This window comes from Lacerta agilis, chromosome 10 (assembly GCF_009819535.1).
Source record: "Lacerta agilis isolate rLacAgi1 chromosome 10, rLacAgi1.pri, whole genome shotgun sequence".
Lineage (NCBI taxonomy): Eukaryota > Metazoa > Chordata > Lepidosauria > Squamata > Lacertidae > Lacerta > Lacerta agilis.
Genome location: NC_046321.1, coordinates 44,316,686 through 44,335,625, shown reverse-complemented (window position 1 = coordinate 44,335,625; position 18,940 = coordinate 44,316,686). Strand labels below are relative to the sequence as shown.

The 18,940-nt window shown below is 45.9% G+C and overlaps 1 protein-coding gene across 1 annotated transcript in view; it reads right to left on the bottom strand.

The window, feature by feature from the left end:
* Positions 1-11,362, bottom strand: part of WIF1 (WNT inhibitory factor 1) — a 36,233-nt gene extending 24,871 nt beyond the window's left edge. The window contains exons 1-2 of the mRNA XM_033162649.1: positions 11,181-11,362; positions 9,085-9,224 (exon numbers count right to left, since the gene is read on the bottom strand). Of these exons, the coding sequence (XP_033018540.1) occupies positions 9,085-9,224; positions 11,181-11,340 (300 nt within the window). The 5' untranslated portion in view covers positions 11,341-11,362. The remainder of the gene's footprint in view (positions 1-9,084; positions 9,225-11,180) is intronic.
* Between the last annotated feature and the right edge of the window lie 7,578 nt (positions 11,363-18,940).

Sequence of the window (18,940 nt, the reverse complement as noted above, 5' to 3'; positions counted from 1 at the left end):
AAAATATTTTATTTCACTCTGAGAACTGGAGCATCCAAGCCCAGTGGCGGATTAAAGGGCTGCCTTTCCATGTATCCCTTTTGCGCTTCTACAAGAAGGATAAGAGTGAGCTGTACAGAACCTATGATGCCTATTCCGCTTTCTACTTAGATTCACAAGGGTTGATTAAGTGTCACAGGGTAAGCAAGCTCATGCCATCCCAGCCTCCCCTGAACCAGTTGAAAAAGCTTGTTGTAGCCTCGTTGAAGCCGTCGCTGCTCCTGCTGTTATCAATTCTGGCTGGCAAGCAGCAGGAAGCACCACTAGGCTGTAGGGATAGCTAAAGTCCAGCCCTCTCGCTATTCATGTCTCTCAGCTCATTGACAATATCTGTGTGTGGCGGCAGGATGCCACTAGTGGCTCATTGTGTACTTGTGTTGCCTCTCTATAAATTGCATGGGCTTTGCCTTCCATGTGGCTATGCTGTCAATTGCACCAGCAAGCGCTGTATAAAGACGGTTGTAATTTAATCTGTACATAATAAAAAGGTTTATGTTGAAAAAAGAAAAGAAAAGTAAAAAAGATTTTTTTCCCTCCCTGTCTGGTAACAGGAAAGCAGTGAACATACCATTCAGGCACAACTGCCTCTGCCATAACTGTCTGTGTGTAGCTGCCCAAGTTGGCTGTTGGATAAACGGTGGTAGAAAAATGCAAGAAATAAATATGAAACATTGAGGGAAATGTTATGGAACGAAAGGGTGGCTTCAGAAAGGAAGGACTCCTATGCCAAACCCACTCAAGGAAGAGGGCGGCTTATGTTCATTCACACTTTCTTTGGAACAAATATTTGAACCGAAGCCCACTGCCATACTTTTGTTTAAATGTTAACAGCACCTTTGGATGAATTTTTTTAAAAAAAGAAGAAGAGGGAAAACAATGGTTTCTTGTGCCAATAGTGTGTTATAAGAAACAATCCCTTTACCGTTGCAAAGGAGACCAGGATAAAAGGGGTCAAAATTCCTTTCTTCTCCTCAAACTGATTTCTGATCTAAATAATGTACACGTCCATAGAAACTCAAGTCGTGTGACATTTGTTACACACTTGTTGAAAGAGTTGGATTTGTTTAGCCTAGGTAACAAAAGATTGGTGGCAGGCATGATAGCTGCCTTCAAGTATCTGACGGGCTGTCAAGAAGAAGATGTAACAGGTGTGTTCTCTGTTGCTCCAGAGGGCAGAACTGGAACCAATGGATGGAAACAGCAGAGAAGCAGATATTAATAGAAAGTCCTCATTTAGGGTGGAAGGATCTGTCCATTGTGGTTCTCTCCTATAATTTTAAATACGCCTAAACTGACAAATGTCTTAACTGTGCTGTATTATCTTCAGCAGTATGCTGTCAGTGGGCTAGGGGGACTAGGCCAGTCCCCTAAATATTCCTGGTAAATTAGAGTATTAAAGTCTGGCGCCTCCTTTTTTAAAATTTATGTATGCCGCTAATGCGGCTCATGTTTTGTTAGCCCCAAAATGGAAAACGAGTGAGGCCCCAACCAAAGAAGAATGGCAACTTAAGTTGACAGAATATGCGCAGCTTGCAGACTTAACATATAGAACAAGAGAACAAGAAGAACATACGTTTAGAGAAGATTGGAAAATGTCTATTGAATATATGGGAAATAACTGTGTACAGCTGAAAAGGCTGGCAGCATTAAGATAAATTCCAACAGTGTAAATAAGTTTTTATGGATGTAACAATGGAATACTGAATGGTATAGTTTTTGTAAAATATGCAGGGATTTATGATATGCAAAATGAGCCATGGAAAGAGAAGGGAAATCATTGATATCTTAAGGATGTAAAAATGAGTACTTTAAATTGTAAAACAGAAAAATTATATATATATATATATATATATATATATATATATATATATATATATATGTCTGGCGCCTCCTTCCCAAAACCCAGGAAGCTTCTGCCCAGCTTAGGGAGGGAGGTTTGATGCTCCGACTGAGTCCAAGAGCTCTCCCGTCACCTTCCCAAAGCCCACCCTGCTTTGGGAAGCTGGCAGGAGAGCATCTGCATCCTGTCAGAGACCTGGTGCCTCCTCCCCAAAACCTAGTTTAGGGAGGGCAGCACTACGCCCATGTACGTGCCGTTGGCCCCCCACATTCGCCTCTGGCCCTAATTGTTTCCCTACGAGAGATTTCACCACATGCTACTGATTATATTCCATGGATGAAAAAGTGAGAGAGGCTTTGAAGCAAACAGAGCCTCGTGCTCTTGACCCAGGGGCAGGGAGCTCCCCAGGTTGGTAGGAATACACGCCTGCAGGAGACAGGGTATGCTCTTTTCCTCCCAGTACGGCTAAGCACAAGACTGTTCAAGCTTGAGTCATGGCACCTGAGTGACGTTTGTGATTGGGCAGTCAGACCAGTACCTCAAATATATAGTCAAGAAGAGTGAGGTGTTCCATTCATCCCACACACATATCTATCCCAGATGTTCAGGCCTGGAGGTCAAATGTAGTCCTACAGGCCTCACTCCCTGACCACAGGAGCACCCACTAGGCAGGGATCTTTCCTGTCCAGCCCTGCATTCTCTTAAACCCACTCAACAAGAACACTGCAAGTACTAGGGCCCAGTGACTGAGAGAGAAGCTAGCGGCAGTAGGTCACACCTGGAGGAGGTATCATTATCTGTCTCTACAACAAGAAGTTCAGACCATATTCCTAACCACGTTTAATGGAATTCTTTGAAATAAACATCATCCCTGAAGTAACTCGGCCAATTATCTGCAATAAGCAAAATCATATACAGTATGAGGAAAAAATTATCATTCAAAAAGCTTCAGAATTCTAAGAATAAGCAATAATTGCAGCCAGTAAAATAGATGATTGGACTTGTGTACCTTCATAAGTAGGATCAAACAGTATATAGAGTCATAGAGTAATAGAATTGTAGATTTGAAAGGTACCCTGGGTGTCATCCAGTCCAATGCTGGAATCTCAACTTAAGACATCCAGTCTCTGCTTAAAAACAGAGTCCACCCCCTTCTGAGGGAGTCCTTTCCACAGTTAAACGGCTCTTACTGTCAGACATTTCTTCCTGGTGTTTCTTGTATCTCCTTTCTTGTAACTTGAATCCATTGGTTTGGGGGTCCTACCCTCAGGAGCAGGAGAAAACAAGCTTGCTCCATCTTCCGTGTGACAGCCCTTTAGATATTTGAGGATGGCTGTCATATCTCCTCTCAGTCTCCTTTATTCAGACTAAACATACCCAACCCCCTCATTAGGCTTGGTTTCCAGACTCTTCAGCGTTTTGGTTGCCCCTCTCTGCACAAGCTACTAAGGAGCGAATGTGAATACTAGCAAATTTGGAAACTAGAAAGCTAAAAGTATCCTCTCAAAGATTAACTGAACATGTAACAGACTTCTAAACTTTCATGTGGGATCTTAAAGGAGGAGCAAAAGTAGAAACTAGTTCCCCGAATCGCATACACAATATCAAAAACGGCAGAAGAAATAGCACAACAATTTCAAGTGATTCTACCATGATCTTTACACATCACAGAATCCTTCTGAAGCAGTAACTAATAGGTTTTTCACTGCAGTCTAGCTACCAAAATATAACCGTACCAGATTCTAGAAGCTCCATTTACAGAAGATGATGTAATTAGAACCAATAAGATCAAAACATGAGGACTTGGTACCTTCACCACAGAATTTTACAATGTTTAAAGAGTAGTTAAAAACAAGTAGAATAAATGAATTACTTAACCTAAAAACCATAGACAGAGATGCATAGATAGTAGAAACGATTCACATTACCCTGCCCCTATCATTTAATATCACTCATCAACCAGGACTTTAAAATATGGACAATTATCACTGGAAAACTTAAAGAATAATATACCATATGGACTAAGACCAAGCATGCTTTATTTAAAAAAAAAGACTTACAAACTGTATCGCGATAACCCCATTTGCATCACAAGAATTTTCGGATGACAAAAAAAAACACCTTTGATTGAGCGGAATGCGGTTTTTGATACAGAACCTAGGAATAATTTAATCATAGAATTGTAGAGTTAGAAAGGACCCCAAGGGTTATCTAATCCAACCCCCCTGCACAATGCAGGAATCACAGCTAAGGAACCCCCAAGAGATAGCCATCCAACCTCTGCTTAAAAGCCTGCAACGAAGAGGAGTCCAAAAACCCACAGATGTAGCCTGTTCCATTGCCAAACAGGTCTCACTGCTAGAAAGTTCTCCACCATCTTAAGGCAGAATCTCCTTTCTTGAAATTTGAATCCTTTGGTTTGGGTCCTAGCCTCTGCACTAGCAGAAAACAAACTTGCTCCATCCTCCATGTGACAGCCCTTCAAATATTTGAAAATGGCTTGAATAATAACAATAACAATAATAATTTATTTATACCCCACCCATCTGAGATATCACATCTCATTCTTCTCTTCTTCAGGCTAAGCATACCCAACTCTCTCAACCATTCCTCATAAGGCTTCTGTTCCAAATCCTTTAGAATCTTAGTCACTCTGCTGTCCACATGTTCCAGTTTGTCAATATCCTTATTTTAAACAGTGGTGCCCAGAACTGGACACAGTAATTCTATTTTTAAATTATCCCTCCCAAGTTCATTTCTCAAACACCCTAATTATGTCAACATACCAAGTAATATTATATTGAGAGTATTTTGTAGTGCTTGTCTGATAGTATCAGGAAATGATTAATCGAACAATGCATTTTTATTCAGTCTCCATTGTAATAACGTTGTAATGTTACTCAATCTCTTAATGTTATTTGTCTTTGAACTTATTAAAAATGGGAACTAGGACAATGGCATTCTAGGGGAAACTTCTCAGAGCTAATATAGTTTAAACCACAGTGTTCAATACGTAAGCCTATAGTCAACAGCACTAAAGCCCCTGAATTATCACCGCTTATCTTGGTAATATTTAAGACGTGAATAAATAAAAAAAACCTCATCACAATGTATGAGAGGTGTTTTTTTTCAGTTTCACATCAAAATATGATTTTATCAAACTACAGGTGAATTATCAATGGTCCTGTAATCACAATGATCTTGTTATTCCAGTGGAAGGTTAGCTGTAGTCTTTCAAATTTGGCACATTGTTGCCCATTTGATAACTAAATCCAGCCACCTTCATGAAAAGCCAATGATAAAGAACTGTATTATCAACCCTAATACTAAAAGACTGGTCCATAAAATATTTGATTTTCTATCTGACAAAAAGAACTGGATCACAAGCAAACATCTTTGCTGAAAAAATGGGGGGGGAAACCCAAGGAGTCTAAGCTTTATGCGAAAACAAGAACGGAATTGATCGATCAATAATGTCCCGTCATTATTAATAATGACAAACCAGAGGAAAACTGTTTTAAAATATCTACCAGTGGCACCTCATTCTGTGTAAACTGAGCAAAATGCATCACTCAGCCTCAGATTTATGCTGGTGATGGCAAGCATCAAAGGCAGATTGCATGCATATTTTTTGGACAAAAATTTTCAACTACTATATAAGAGGTTACAAGTTATCATTTTATACCCAATCTCAAAGTGGCTCTCCTGTGTTATTTAAAAGCCAAAATTTAACAAGCCGGTGCACCTTTTGTGTTATGTTTAACCATTAGTAGCTATGGACAATATTAGAAAGTATCAGATAATAATTAAAGAAAGGTTGGGAAACTGCTTCATTAACAAAACCTCCATTTTTCTCCGTGTCCAGGTGAAACATATAAAATTCACAAGACAACAATTTGACTGAAGAAATGGTCTTTATTGTAAATTACTGGAACAACAAATTTCAGGACAATTTACAACCGTTTGACTTTTCTTTCCTGTGTTTTGAATACCTTGCCTTTTACACAACCATTTCTCATATTTCTCTATGCTAGCATCAATCTGATCAGACTCACATGATCTCTGTGCCCAACATTTTCTGTTTTTCATTACCAAACTCTCACTTTTAAAGAGTTACAGTATTCATGTGAGTATATTTTTCTGTTTCTACTGCTTACACTCTGAGAACCTGTAAATTTTCTGCATTTTTGAAATAATGTAAATATACTTAAAATTATTTATAGAAATAGAAAATAAAACCTACAAACTAACACAACAAATTATAGCAACATTCAAACAGGCAGTGAGATTAAACAGTTCTTATTTAAGAGCTTGGGAAAACAGAAAACGTTTTGGACTGGCCCTGAAATTATAATCATGAGAACATCGGGTGGGCATGAGAGACCCAATTGATAACATTTTTGCAAACCACTTGGAGGTTTTATTACAATTAAGTGGTATGTAAATGTTGTGAAATAAAGAAAGAGCACAAAGTAGGGCTCCCTCTCAATAGACTTCTAAGGGTCCTCACCAGATTGTGGAAACGAAGCAGAAAAATACTCATTCGTGGGAAACTTAGAAGTGTGATAGCAATGATCCTAGACAGCAGCCTCATTCAAAGATTAGGAGATCAGCTTTAGTGCAGTGGTAAGAACATCTGCTTGGCATGTAGAATTCAATTCCCAGCATCTTGAGATAGGCTGGAAAGGACTCCTGCCTGCCACCCTGCTGCCTGTCACAGAATTGTAGAGTCGGAAGGGACCAAAGGATCATCAGCTCCAACATCTTGCAATGCAGGAATATGTCGCTGTCCCATACGGGGATCGAACCTGCAACCTTGGAGTTATTAGCACCATGCTCTACCCAACTGAACTACCTCATTGTAGGTAGTGCAAGCCATGCAGCTTCACTCCTCACACTCTGTGTGCTTGGAGACCCTCTCTTGGCATTTGCATGTCTTCCCTGCAGACATTTATGCTATGTGCACAGATGGCAGGGACATGACTTCCCAGTATGCATGGCATGGGAGGGGGGTAGCAGCTCAACATGGCATGGCTTCCATGCTGCACAAAACGCTAGAGGGCAAAGGAGAAGGAAGATGGTGACCAGGAGAGCAATTATGTCTGCAACGAGTATCTGAAATTGCCAGAAATGGCTCGTGCTTTTCAACGCTCACAAAAAAACGAACATGAATCAAGGCAGTCCCAAAATAAATGTACTGCTCCTCAACCTAGCTAGTCTTCATCTCATGCTCTTGTGTGTCCAAGCCCACTGACATGTGAATCCATTGAATTAATTTGATGGACATTTGGCAAGGAATGTCCTTAGAGCAGAACGTTATAGAACTATGAAAATTATGTCACACCCTGTTGAAATGGATGGTGATATCAGAATGCATGAAAGCTCACTGAGATGGTTTCTCATTTGCTTTAGAGAAATAAAAGCATGAGAGTGCTTAAAAGGTAAGGAGATCAATGCATTTCTTCATTGAGGAAAAAGGATCAGCCAATCTTATGGGCACCCCATTTAAATAATGTCCTGCTTCTTGAGCCTATTTTTCAATTAATGTAGGGTTAGCTCCAGAGCCAAGTTGCAACCCTAAACACATTTAGTAAAGAGCAGGTATCACTGAACACAGTGAGGCTTACCTCTGAGTAAATGTGCATAAGATTATACTGCATGTTAGCCATGCTTTAGATGCACTTGAAATCAATGAGACTTCCAATAAACACAACAAACTTCCCCCATTGATATCAATAGATCGGAGGTGTTACTAACTTAGCATGGGTCCAACCACTGCAGACAAAGTGCTTATTAATTGTTTGGACTTCTTCTTCTTTTTAATTCCACCTGAAAAATATGTGTCTATTCCCAGAATTTTCCCCAATGCCCTTGAGGCTTTTATGCAGATTCACCATACGTTGTCATGATGTCAAACTGCACATGTACGTGTTCATACCAGGTATTCCTATACAATTTGTAGAGGTTTGCTCCATGTATAGATGCCAGTACCCCAATCATTTGCAAATAGTGCTTTGCAAATTTGCCTGCAGATTAGTTGTCTCCTAGTACCCCCCCTCGGTACAAACATATTGAATGCATAGTAAAGGTTGAAGGTCTTAATTTTATCTATGAATGCCATATTGAAGCCACGTGCAGACAGGTAACAGCACTGAAATCTAAGAGCTAGCGCATCATAGCAAGTAAGGTCACAATTCTAGGTGTGCTTTCCCCCCGCAAGTAATCCCCACTGAAGACAGTGGGGCTTGCTTTCAGTTCGTGGAACAGACTCCCACGAATGGTGGTAGACTCTCTTTCCTTGGGGGTTTTTAAGCAGAGTTTGGGTGGCCATCTGTCATGGATGCTTTAGCTGAGATTCCTGCATTGCAGGAGGTTGGACCCATCGGGGTCTAAGATTGTATGGTTAAACATGCATGGGAAGGGTGGTGCAATAAGAGGCTGAACCAGCAAAGGCTTCAAAGCTTGGCTCTGCCACTCACTAGATAGCTTTAAGCAAGGCACTTTTTCTCAGCTCCAAGCTCAGATCTGTAATGGGGGTAGCAATAGGCTTCAAGTCAAATAATTAGCTCATCAACCTCAGCAGCGTTTATCCTAACTGGCCACCTCTACCTGAAGCTGTGCAGTCTCTTCCCCCCATCCTGATTTACTACAGGCGACTTGCAAAGATGATTAATATTACTTATATGAATGGCCTTGTGCACTGGAAAAGCACCTTATGAATGGCAAATGTTTCAAGAATGGAGTGTTATATAAAGCATAAGATCAGCTATCTTACGAAGCTCTGGGCCGCTGAGTATTTTGTCTGCTAAACATTCCAGTTGTGTATGTGTGTGTCATGTTTTCAGCACCTTTCCATATACACCTGATAATTTCTGAATGAGATTGTGAGCTATTTTCCACTTTAGGAACAAAGTTTCATAGAAGATGGAGAGGGAGGGAGAGAGAGAGAGAGAGAGAGAGAGAGAGAGAGAGAGAGAACACTGTATATTTGTGTGTGTCATAGATGTGATTTATTAATATTTCTTATGACAGGTGATTCAAGGAACCACTTTGTAGTGACTTTTTGGCACATCACTGAAATATTTTCCGCGAATATTTTCATAAACTAAATATTTGCTCTGGTTAAACATGCAGCTCTTCTCCCCTCGCCGGTCAGAAGTTGCGCTGCTCTTTGCCAACCTTTCCCAATCCCAGATTCTACCTACCCTTCCAGTTGCTTGCCAGGTGAAATTCATAGAGTGAATATTGACCGGGATGGCAGGCATCCTTTGCTGGGCTTTTCTGAAATCGTGTGTGAAGGGGGCCATCTTCCCCTCAGAAACAATGAGAATATCCTCTTCAAAGCCTGTAAAACAAAACCAATTAACTCAAAACAGGTGGGAGATTAATCGTAATGCAGGATGAAAAGCAAATGTTTTCTTCGCTGAAGTTTTCGTAGGCAGGCAGGCAAGACTCCTGTGGGGAGGGGATCGCTTCTGAAATTTCCTACACGGAAAGCACTTCTGTAGAGGGAAGAGGGGGCAAACCTTGCGCAGATCGTTATGCGTGGCAACGATGCCCACATATCTTCGCGTACACAGGCAAGGAAGCCGCAGTTGGCCGCAGCACACTGACGCTCTGCAACAGGTCCCTGTGAGCGGGAGCACCGTGACCATGCGTACATGTGGCTTTGATTGTGAAAGCATGGGGCTGCTTTCGGTGTGGGAGGGGAGATGCACTCATGCAATCATCGCACATGATCTAGTTGCTGCCCCCCCCCCCCGGTTTCTCCTTGAGCTGCACAGAAGTGCTTTTCCGTGCAGAAAATGTGGCACAGATGAAGAGGCCCCGAGATTTCTCCCTCTTCCGCCCCTTCCCCCCTTTTTTTCCAGGGCACATATAAGAACTGGAACATTTAAAGAATTCGGCACAAGCTCATGGGCTGCTTCTTCTCCCAGCCCCCCCACCCCACCCCAAGTCCTTACAGAAGAAGAATGCTAATCCATTCAAAATGAAGGCCAACATCCTATGCACATTTATGTGGGAGTAAATCCCATTTAATATAGTGGAAATTAATCAGAATTACCAGACACGCAGAGGGCAACATAGCCCCCTTAGCTGTCTTAGCTTCATTTCCACAACTTTGTTTAGGAGACACAGATTGGGCTAAACTTTGGAGGTGGGCGGGTTAATCAGGGGGGGACTTACAGGTTTCATTTAGGTCCCCCACTCACTTTCTCCTTCATCGTTCCAGCACTGCATTGCTTCCAAGTAAACTGAGCAAAGGGTCGCTCTGCAAACACACTTGAACGGCAAGTGGCGCTGGACAGACCTATGTCCAGCTTTAATGTGAACGGATGAAGCTGGCATCCAATTAGGCAGACTTATGGCGCTTCCAGATGAGAGTGTTTATGGTGAGGTCATAGAACGGTGGAGCTGGAAGGGGCCACCCCAGGGTCATCTAGTCCAGCCCCCTGCAATGCAGGAATCTTTTGCCCAATGCGGGGCTCGAACCCATGACCCTGGGATTAAGAGTCTCATGCTCCACTGATGGAACTGCAAGACCAACGCTCCTCCTCACAGCTTCCACACCATGGGTATAGCGGGGAGGGGACAGGCAGGGAGACGGCTGCACTCCCCTAAACCAAGCAAATAAATAAAAATGATATTTAAAGTAGAAATTGCAGAAAGATACCGACAATTTTTTCCTGAGCACTTGGGAGTCAAAAGAAAGTAATTAAAAACAACTGCTGTGGAGATCATTCATTCTGAATCTGCTAGACGGAGCCAGACGGTGATGGCAGGTGGGTGTCCGTTCCGTCGCCCCAACATAAATCGCGGCTACGCCCATTCCTGCGTTTGGCGTTCCTGCGAATGGATGAAACTAGCATCCGATGAAGCAGACTTTCGCAGCTTCCAGACAGGGGTGTTTATGGCGAGATCATAGAACGAGAGAGTAGGAAGAGACCCCACCGGGTCATCTAGGCTGACCCGCTGCAACGCAAGAAAAACTTTTCTACCCAACGCGGAGCTTGAAACCCACCACCCTGAGACGAAGAGTCTCACGCTTCGCTCCTCCTCGCATACCACGTCCTGGCACCCCAATGCCAGCCCCCCACCCACAAGCTCTCATTTACTTCCCCCCATGAAAAACCCCACGACTTTATTGGTGCTGCTAATGAACCCGATTGCCAAACAGCAGCAGCAGCAGCAACCTGTCGTCTTTTCAGTTGCCGCAAAACTGTTGCGTCAGAGTGGGGGGCCGTGGCTGTTTTGCCCCCCCCCCCGCATCCGCGTGGGCGCGGGGCTCCTCGCGCCTTACCTATGAGTACGCGGGCTTGGTGCGCGTCGATCCACAGGTAGAGCGTGTCCTCTTGGCGGGGGGCGGCGCGCGCAGGCGGCGGGCTCCCCAGGCACAGCCACAGCCAGAGCGCCGAGCACAAGGCGCCGCCGCCGCCGCTTCTCCTCCTTCCCCCGGCCATGCGGACTGGCAAAGTCCTCCTTCGGAGAGTTGCTGGCGCGCTGCTCTCTCTCTCCGTCCTTCTTCCAGCACACGCGAGCGAGCGAGCGCTTCTCCCAGCGCCTAGGCGGGCTGCTTGCTTGCTTGCTTGCTTTCGCCTGTTGTTGCTGCTGCTGCTGCTGCTGCTGCTGCCCGAGGTGGGTTTGCCTCTTGGCAGGCGCCGCAGTTGTGAGCGGGACTCTTCCGACTAAGGGGGACGTGCCCTTGTGGGTGAGCGAGGGAGAGCGAAGTGCGGGGAAAGGGGGGGGGGGGCGAACGGGAGCGGTGCCGCTCAGCTCCGCCAGGGGGCGCCGTGGCACCGAGGACGGAGAAGCGACTCTGGCCAGGGCGGGATATAGAATCATAGAACGGTCCACTCCAACACCAAAATTTCTTGTTGTTGTTCCGTCGTTCAGCATAGCTGTCAAGTTTCGGATTTGAAAATAAGGGATCACATGGAGTAACACATGACTGGAAAGGTTTGCAGTTCCACAAACATAGGTGCGCACTGCCTCAAAATAAAAAGAAGCGAACAAAAGAAGGCTCACTAAGGGGGCATTGCTAAAAAAAGTCAACTTTGTAACCAGAGGTTCAACTGAATAGAATCTGAATCACATGCACCACAAGGCCTATGCAGCCTCAACTTAAGGAGGCTCCCGGCCTGGCTTTTTACAGGCCCCAGCTGACTGCACAACCTGGCCTTAGGAAAGGCCATACAGACAGATACCTTTAGCTTCTGCACCCCTCCTTTGCACACCTGTCAACACAACCACATAGGCATTTTCCACAACAGCTCCGCAGCACAAATCCCTTCTGCAGGCAGGCACCCGTGCGCAAGAAATGCGCTCCACTCCCCACAGCGGACCCATGCTCCCTCGCCCTCTCGAATTTCCCCTCTGCAAGCTGCATCCGTGGATAGAACATCGCACCTAAATATTTCCATTCTGCACAACGCGCAGCATTTGCACGACCCCCTCCTGACAGCACCACACATGGAAGGATAATTCCCACACACAGCTTGATGGGCACATGTGCAACCCCCCCACCCCTACCCCCACCCCCCACTATATATATATATCAGATCTGCATCAGAGGGAATAGGCCTGGGTAGGCCAGGTCGTCCTCTTATATACCTGCTGGGATTGACAAGTCATCTGAGCCTCATCATCATCATCACCACCACCACCACCACCACCATTTAAAATCCATGCCCTTAGGTTAAATCTAACTGAGTTGCCCCAGCCTCGCTGGGCGGCTTCCAACAGATTAAAAAACACAACATTAAAACATTAAAAATAAAAAAGTCCCCTTTGCCTTCAGGTGGCTATAGGGTCTGTTAACTCCACGCCCTCTAAAATTTCTCCTAAGGAAAAGCGGGACATTCTGGGGCATGGGCGTAGCCAGGGGGGGTGCATGGGGGCAACTGCCCCCCCTAAATCAATACAAATCAAAGGTTCTGCCCCCACCAACCAACCAAAGCCTGTCCACCTCCCTCAACAAAAATTCTGGCCATGCCCATGTTCCTGGATCAAATCAGAAACTGGGAGGACTTCTGTAAATCCAGGAATTGTAGGGTTGGAAAGGACCTCAGGGGCTATTTCTAATTCCACAGCCACCCCTGAGTGGGCTCGAACCACCACCAGCCTTCTGGTTAACAGCCATATGTACTGTGCCCCTGGGTCAATACAATATGATCATAATAAAGTTTCCTCAGGCCACAACGTAAAGACACTGTGCTTCCACCCTTCCTCCTGCTCCCGCAACACGTGCTTGCAGGCTTCTCTAAGTAAGTCGTACTCAGAGATGCAGACCCGTTAAAATCCATGCCCTTAGGTTAAATCCTTTTATTTCAATGGTTCGGGGTCCGGAGTATAACATCTTCTCCACCCCCGACAGTTTTGAAGGGGGGGGGGACACCTCGCGAATGCAACAGGAAGCTGGAGCTTCCAGGTTGAAGTTTAAAGCCGCTTGTGGCAGGTGTCAATCATCAGGGCCATTCCGCGCAGTCACTGGGGCTGCGGATTGTCCCTAGGCTTGAAGTTGGAGTGGGAGTTCGTCACTGCATCGTCCAGATTTTCAGGTGGTCTGCGAGCGCAAGCAGTTTGGACTTCCCCTCCATCAACTCTCTGCCCTGGAGGGCTGGAACCCCCCAGAACAGATTTTAAGGAGGCACGGGATGGAAGCGCAGGGGAAGCAGAAAGACAAATCCCATTGCACAGCCCTAAGGCCTTGCGCTAAGGGCTGGATACCGACTTTGATTTTCCACATACTGTACATTAAGAAGTTGACAAATGGATGCGCTGGTACATGCCATTATTTAACAGGAGTTTATGCATGCTTAACTGCTGTTGGTGTAATGTGGCCCTCTAGTGGTTTATATTCCTAATAACACATTCTGAAGACAATTGCTGTATTACAATCTTACGCACCTATTGAGTCTCAGTCACAATAAAACAAAGCTCTTTCATTACTATGTTACTCATCAGTAGATATCTTGCATTTCCTCCCTCCCCTTGAGAATGCTGCAGACTTTTAAACATCTAACCATGGGGTTTTCTTTTTAGCATATGATGCTGGTCTAGATTGAAAATCACTCTTGTTTATAAGGAAGGACTTTTCTGAGCCGGCTACAGTTTGTAGCATTGGAAGGGAGCATTTTTATGAACAACTACAGTCACACCCCATGAATTTTTAGAAGGACTAGTATAATATATTTCCCTTGCTCAGTGTCTACATATTTTGTCTTAAACATCCACTAAAAGATGTGTCTCTTGCAATAACATCACCTTTTAAGTATTTTTCGTTTAGAGAGCACCTGTTACCTTTTCCTAGGAGAAGCGATGCTACATTTCAGGTATCCAAATTTAAAGTAATAATAAATCTATTACTGTAGCGATAAAGTATCTGTCAACTGCATGTGTAGAATATTTTATTACTGTCCCACACCACAACATTCTTAACATCTCCTAATGCCCAGGCATATAACACAACTGCTAAAAATCCATATAAATGTAATTAGATACTGGTGGGCAGTCAAACTAAACGGGGAGTGCTGCCCCAAAAATTATTTTGCACATGGGCCCTCAATGAAGTGTGACTGCTACTGGGTAGTCACACTGGTGTTTTGCAAGAAAAACAACAGAGAGACCAGCTAGACTGGTAAAGAAAAAGTGATTTATATGTGTTGTATGTGCGATATGACATTGTGCCACCAGATGGAGACGTGGAGTCCCGTTTTTTTCTACCTGTTTTCCCTGTTTAAATTTACAACGCTTTGAACTGAAATGCTTCTTTGATGTGTCTCGATCCAGCCAGAGTCTTCTGGCATCTTAAAACCTATTATTTGTTGGTTTTATTTTCTTTATCTATGAATGAATTTGTTAGTTGCAGGTTTCTAAATGACCTGCATTGTATGTAAGAGAATAAGCATAAGTAAAAAATATGTTATAACAAAAGCATATTGATATAAAACATATGTACACCAAAACACATGCAATTCATCACACACACACACACACACACACACAAAGCAGCCCCCAATCCCAGCACAACCAACAGGAAACATTGTTGTAGTCAATCAGAAGCTTGGAGCGGGGAGAACATATATACATACACACACACACACACACACACACAGTGGTACCTCGACTTACGAGCGACTCGACTTCCGTATTTTTCGACTTCCGAATGACCTCTGGAAGCGAAAAAATGGCCGCCGCTTCCGAAATTTTTGACTTGCGAAGGGAAAGTGGCAGCACGATACCTCGACTTACGAAAATTTGAATGCGCTTTTTTCGACTTCCGAATTCTTTTCCCGTTCCGAGATGGCGCCTTCGACTTACGAAGATTTCGACTTACAAGCGCGCCTTTGGAACAGATTAATTTCGTAAGTCGAGGTACCACTGTATATATATTACCTGCCACTCAAAAGATGTCAGCAAAGGCCCCAGGTGAAGTTCTCTTACTCCACAAATGGGGAGCCACAATTGAAAAGGTCACATCCTTGGACAGTTCAGTTGGCAGAGCCCAAAACTCTTAATCTCCAGGTCATGGGCTCAAGCATCATGTTGGGCAAAATATTTCTGCATTTCAGGGGGTTGGACTAGATGACCTGTGTGGTCCTTTCTAACTCTGTGATTCTATGAGCGGATCCTTTGTCATTATCCTCCATGCAGCCTTCAAAGCAGGGATCCAGAGAAGGCCTTCATTAAGATATAAGGGTCTAAGAAGGTTCGTATCGGGCCCAGGCATGACCAAACTTGGCCCTCCAGATGTTTTGGGACTATAATTCCCATCATCTCTGACCACTGGTCCTGTTAGCTAGGGATGGTGGGAGTTGTAGTTCCAAAAACATCTGGAGGGCCAAGTTTGGTCATGCCTGGCTAACAAATCTGTAAGCCTTCGAAGTGGCAAAGCCACTTTGTTGTTTTCAGAAGCCTCATGTCCTACGAAGTTCTATCTTTGCAACAGCCCTGTGAGGTAGGCTAGGCTGAGAGTTGGTTCAGTCGCCTAGGTTTCAAAACGGCAAGTGCTTGGAGAGTTTTCCGCCTGCTATTGTTGCTATCAGGGTTGCCCAGTCAAAATGTGTCACCACAAATCTGGTTTCCTCCTTCAACAACATGTACTTCTGAAAGTGTGGTAGTTGGGGAGACAATCATCTCATGATAAACAGGGCAGTTATTTGGGTGGGTGAGTTCAGAGGGTTGGTAGGCACCAGAGAAAGTCCTCAAAGGTGTTACTGTGCCACGTTGGCAACCCAACCTCTATCCACTCATCGCGTTCCTTCTTCGAAGACTTTTTGTTGCTAAGACACAGCAACTTGTCCAAGCTTTGACCGGAGCTTAGTTCAGATTGGTTGTATTTCTTGCCGGCTGTCTTTGTTTTTTAACGTTGTAAAATGCGTTCTAGTCTCTGTGTTTGTTTCTGAAGACCAAACACCAGAAGCACGAGAAAACAGTGCAATTGTGCATTGTTCCAATTATGCTGTCAGCCACTTGGAAACAGAGACTAAGAAGTGGGACATACATTATTATTATTATTATTATTAATAATAATAATAATACCCCATCCATCTGGCTAGGTTTCCCCAGCCACTCTGGGCGGCTTCCAAAAGAATGTTAAAATACAATAATCTATTAAACATTAAAAGCTTCCCTAAACAGGGCTGCTTTCAGATGTCTCCTAAAAGCCTGCTAGTTGGTTTTCTCTTTGACATTTGGTGGGAGGGTGTTCCACAGGGCGGGTGCCACTACTGAGAAGGCCCTCTGCCTGGTTCCCTGTAACTTGGCTTCTCGCAGTGAGGGAACCTCCAGAAGGCCCTCAGCACTGGACCTCAGTGTCCGGGCAGAACGATGGGGGTGGAGACGCTCCTTCAGGTATACTGGACCGAGGCTGTTTAGGGCTTTAAAAGTCAGCACCAACACTTTGAATTGTGCTCGGAAACGTACTGGGAGCCAATGTAGGTTTTTCAAGACCGGTGTTATGTGGTCTCGGCAGCCGCTCCCAGTCACCAGTCTAGCTGCCGCATTCTGAATTAGTTGTAGTTTCCGGGTCACCTTCAAAGGTAGCCCCACATAGAGTGCATTGCAGTAATCCAAGTGAGAGATAACTACAGCATGCACCACTCTGGTGAGACAGTCCGCAGACAGGTAGGGTCTCAGCCTGTGTACCAGATGGTAGAAACAACAACAGACAGTCACGGTATCTGTACCTCAGATAAAATATCCATGAAAGCTTTTTGTATGATGATATTGTCAGTTTAGTTCCATATTAATACATTTCTATCCAGTGATATACACGGTTTTGTATTTTATCTGTGTACCAGATGGAGGTGGTAGACAGCTGCCCTGGACACAGAATTAACCTGCGCCTCCATGGACAGCTGTGAGTCCAGAATGACTCCCAGGCTGCGCACCTGGTCCTTCAGGGGAACAGTTACCCCATTCATGACCAGGGAGTCCTCCACACCTGCCCGCCTCCTGTCCCCCCAAAACAGTACTTCTGTCTTGTCAGGATTCAACCTGAATCTGTTAGCCACCATCCATCCTCCAACCGCCTACAGACACTCACACAGGACCTTCACCACCTTCACTGGTTCTGATTTGAAAGAGAGGTAGAGCTGGGTATCATCCGCATACTGATGAACTCCCAGCCCAAACCCCCTGATGAACTCTCCCAGCAGTTGCATGTAGATGTTAAAAAGCATGGGGGAGAGGACAGAACCCTGAGGCACCACACAAGTGAGAGCCCAGGGGTCTGAACACTCATTTCCCACCACCACTTTCTGAACACAGCCCAGGAGGAAGGAGCGGAACCACTGTATAACAGTGCACCCAGCTCCCAGCCCCTCTAGACGGTCCAGAAGGATGTTATGGTCGATGGTGTCAAAAGCCGCTGAGAGATCCAGCAGACAGGGGCGTCGTAGGGTGGGGGCGGTGGGGGCGGGCCGCCCCTCGTGCCGCCCCTAGGCGGGTGTGTGCGGTGCTGCTGCTCCCGGGGTGACAGAGGGAGCGGCGGCGCGTCCCACCACTCCCATGCGCCGCCGCTCCCTCCGTCACCCCGGGAGCAGCAGCGCTGCACGGACGAGGCTCCCGAAGTGGCGGCCCAGCATACCCCAGGGGCGGGGGCGTCGCTGCGCACGCGTGCGTCATGACGCAGCGATGCCCCGCCCCCTGGGATGCCGGGCCGCCGCTTCCAGAGCCTCGGTGGGCTGCAAAGAGCTCCGAAGCCGCAGCCTGGCAGCCCTTTGCGCTATGGCAGCGGCTTCGGGGCTCTTTGTAGCCCGCCGATGCCCCCAAGCCCCCGCCCGGCATACCCCAGGGGCGGGGGCGTCGCTGCGCGCGCGTGCGTCATGACGCACACGCAGCGATGCCGGGCCGCCGCTTCCGGAGCTTCGGTGGGCTGCAAAGAGCTCCGAAGCCGCAGCCTGGCAGCCCTTTGCGCTATGGCAGCGGCTTCGGGGCTCTTTGTAGCCCGCCGATGCCCCCAAGCCCCCGCCCGGCATACCCCAGGGGCGGGGCCGTCGCTGCGCGCGCGTGCGTCATGACGCACACGCAGCGATGCCCCGCCCCCGGGGATGCCGGGCCGTCGCCGCGCTCGTGTGCGTCATGACGTCATGACGCACGCACGCGCCGCGATGCCCCGCCCCCCAGGGGTGCCCCTTGGCTTCCCGCCCCGGGCAGCCAAGGGGCTAGGAACGCCCCTGCCAGCAGAACTAGGAAACAGCTCTCACCTTTGTCCCTAGCCCACCGGAGATCATCAACCAGTGCGACCAAGGCAGTTTCAGTCCCATGATGAGGCCTGAATCCTGACTGGAAGGGATCCAAATGGTCCGCTTCTTCCAGGTGTGCTCAATCACCTTGCCCAAGAATGGAATACATTATAAAGTAGTGAAATAAAAAGATCTTCTCTGTTTCAGCGGGTTAAAAAAAAAAAAGCTTGCTACTGCACTTGAGCTTCCCATGTAGCCGACATATGATTTCTACAAGCAGCTGCCTATAGGGATCGCAGCTGCAATCCAGATGTGGGTGTCAGTGAGTGTTTTCCCTGTCAGCATCCACAAATGAAGTGCCTCGAGTGCACTG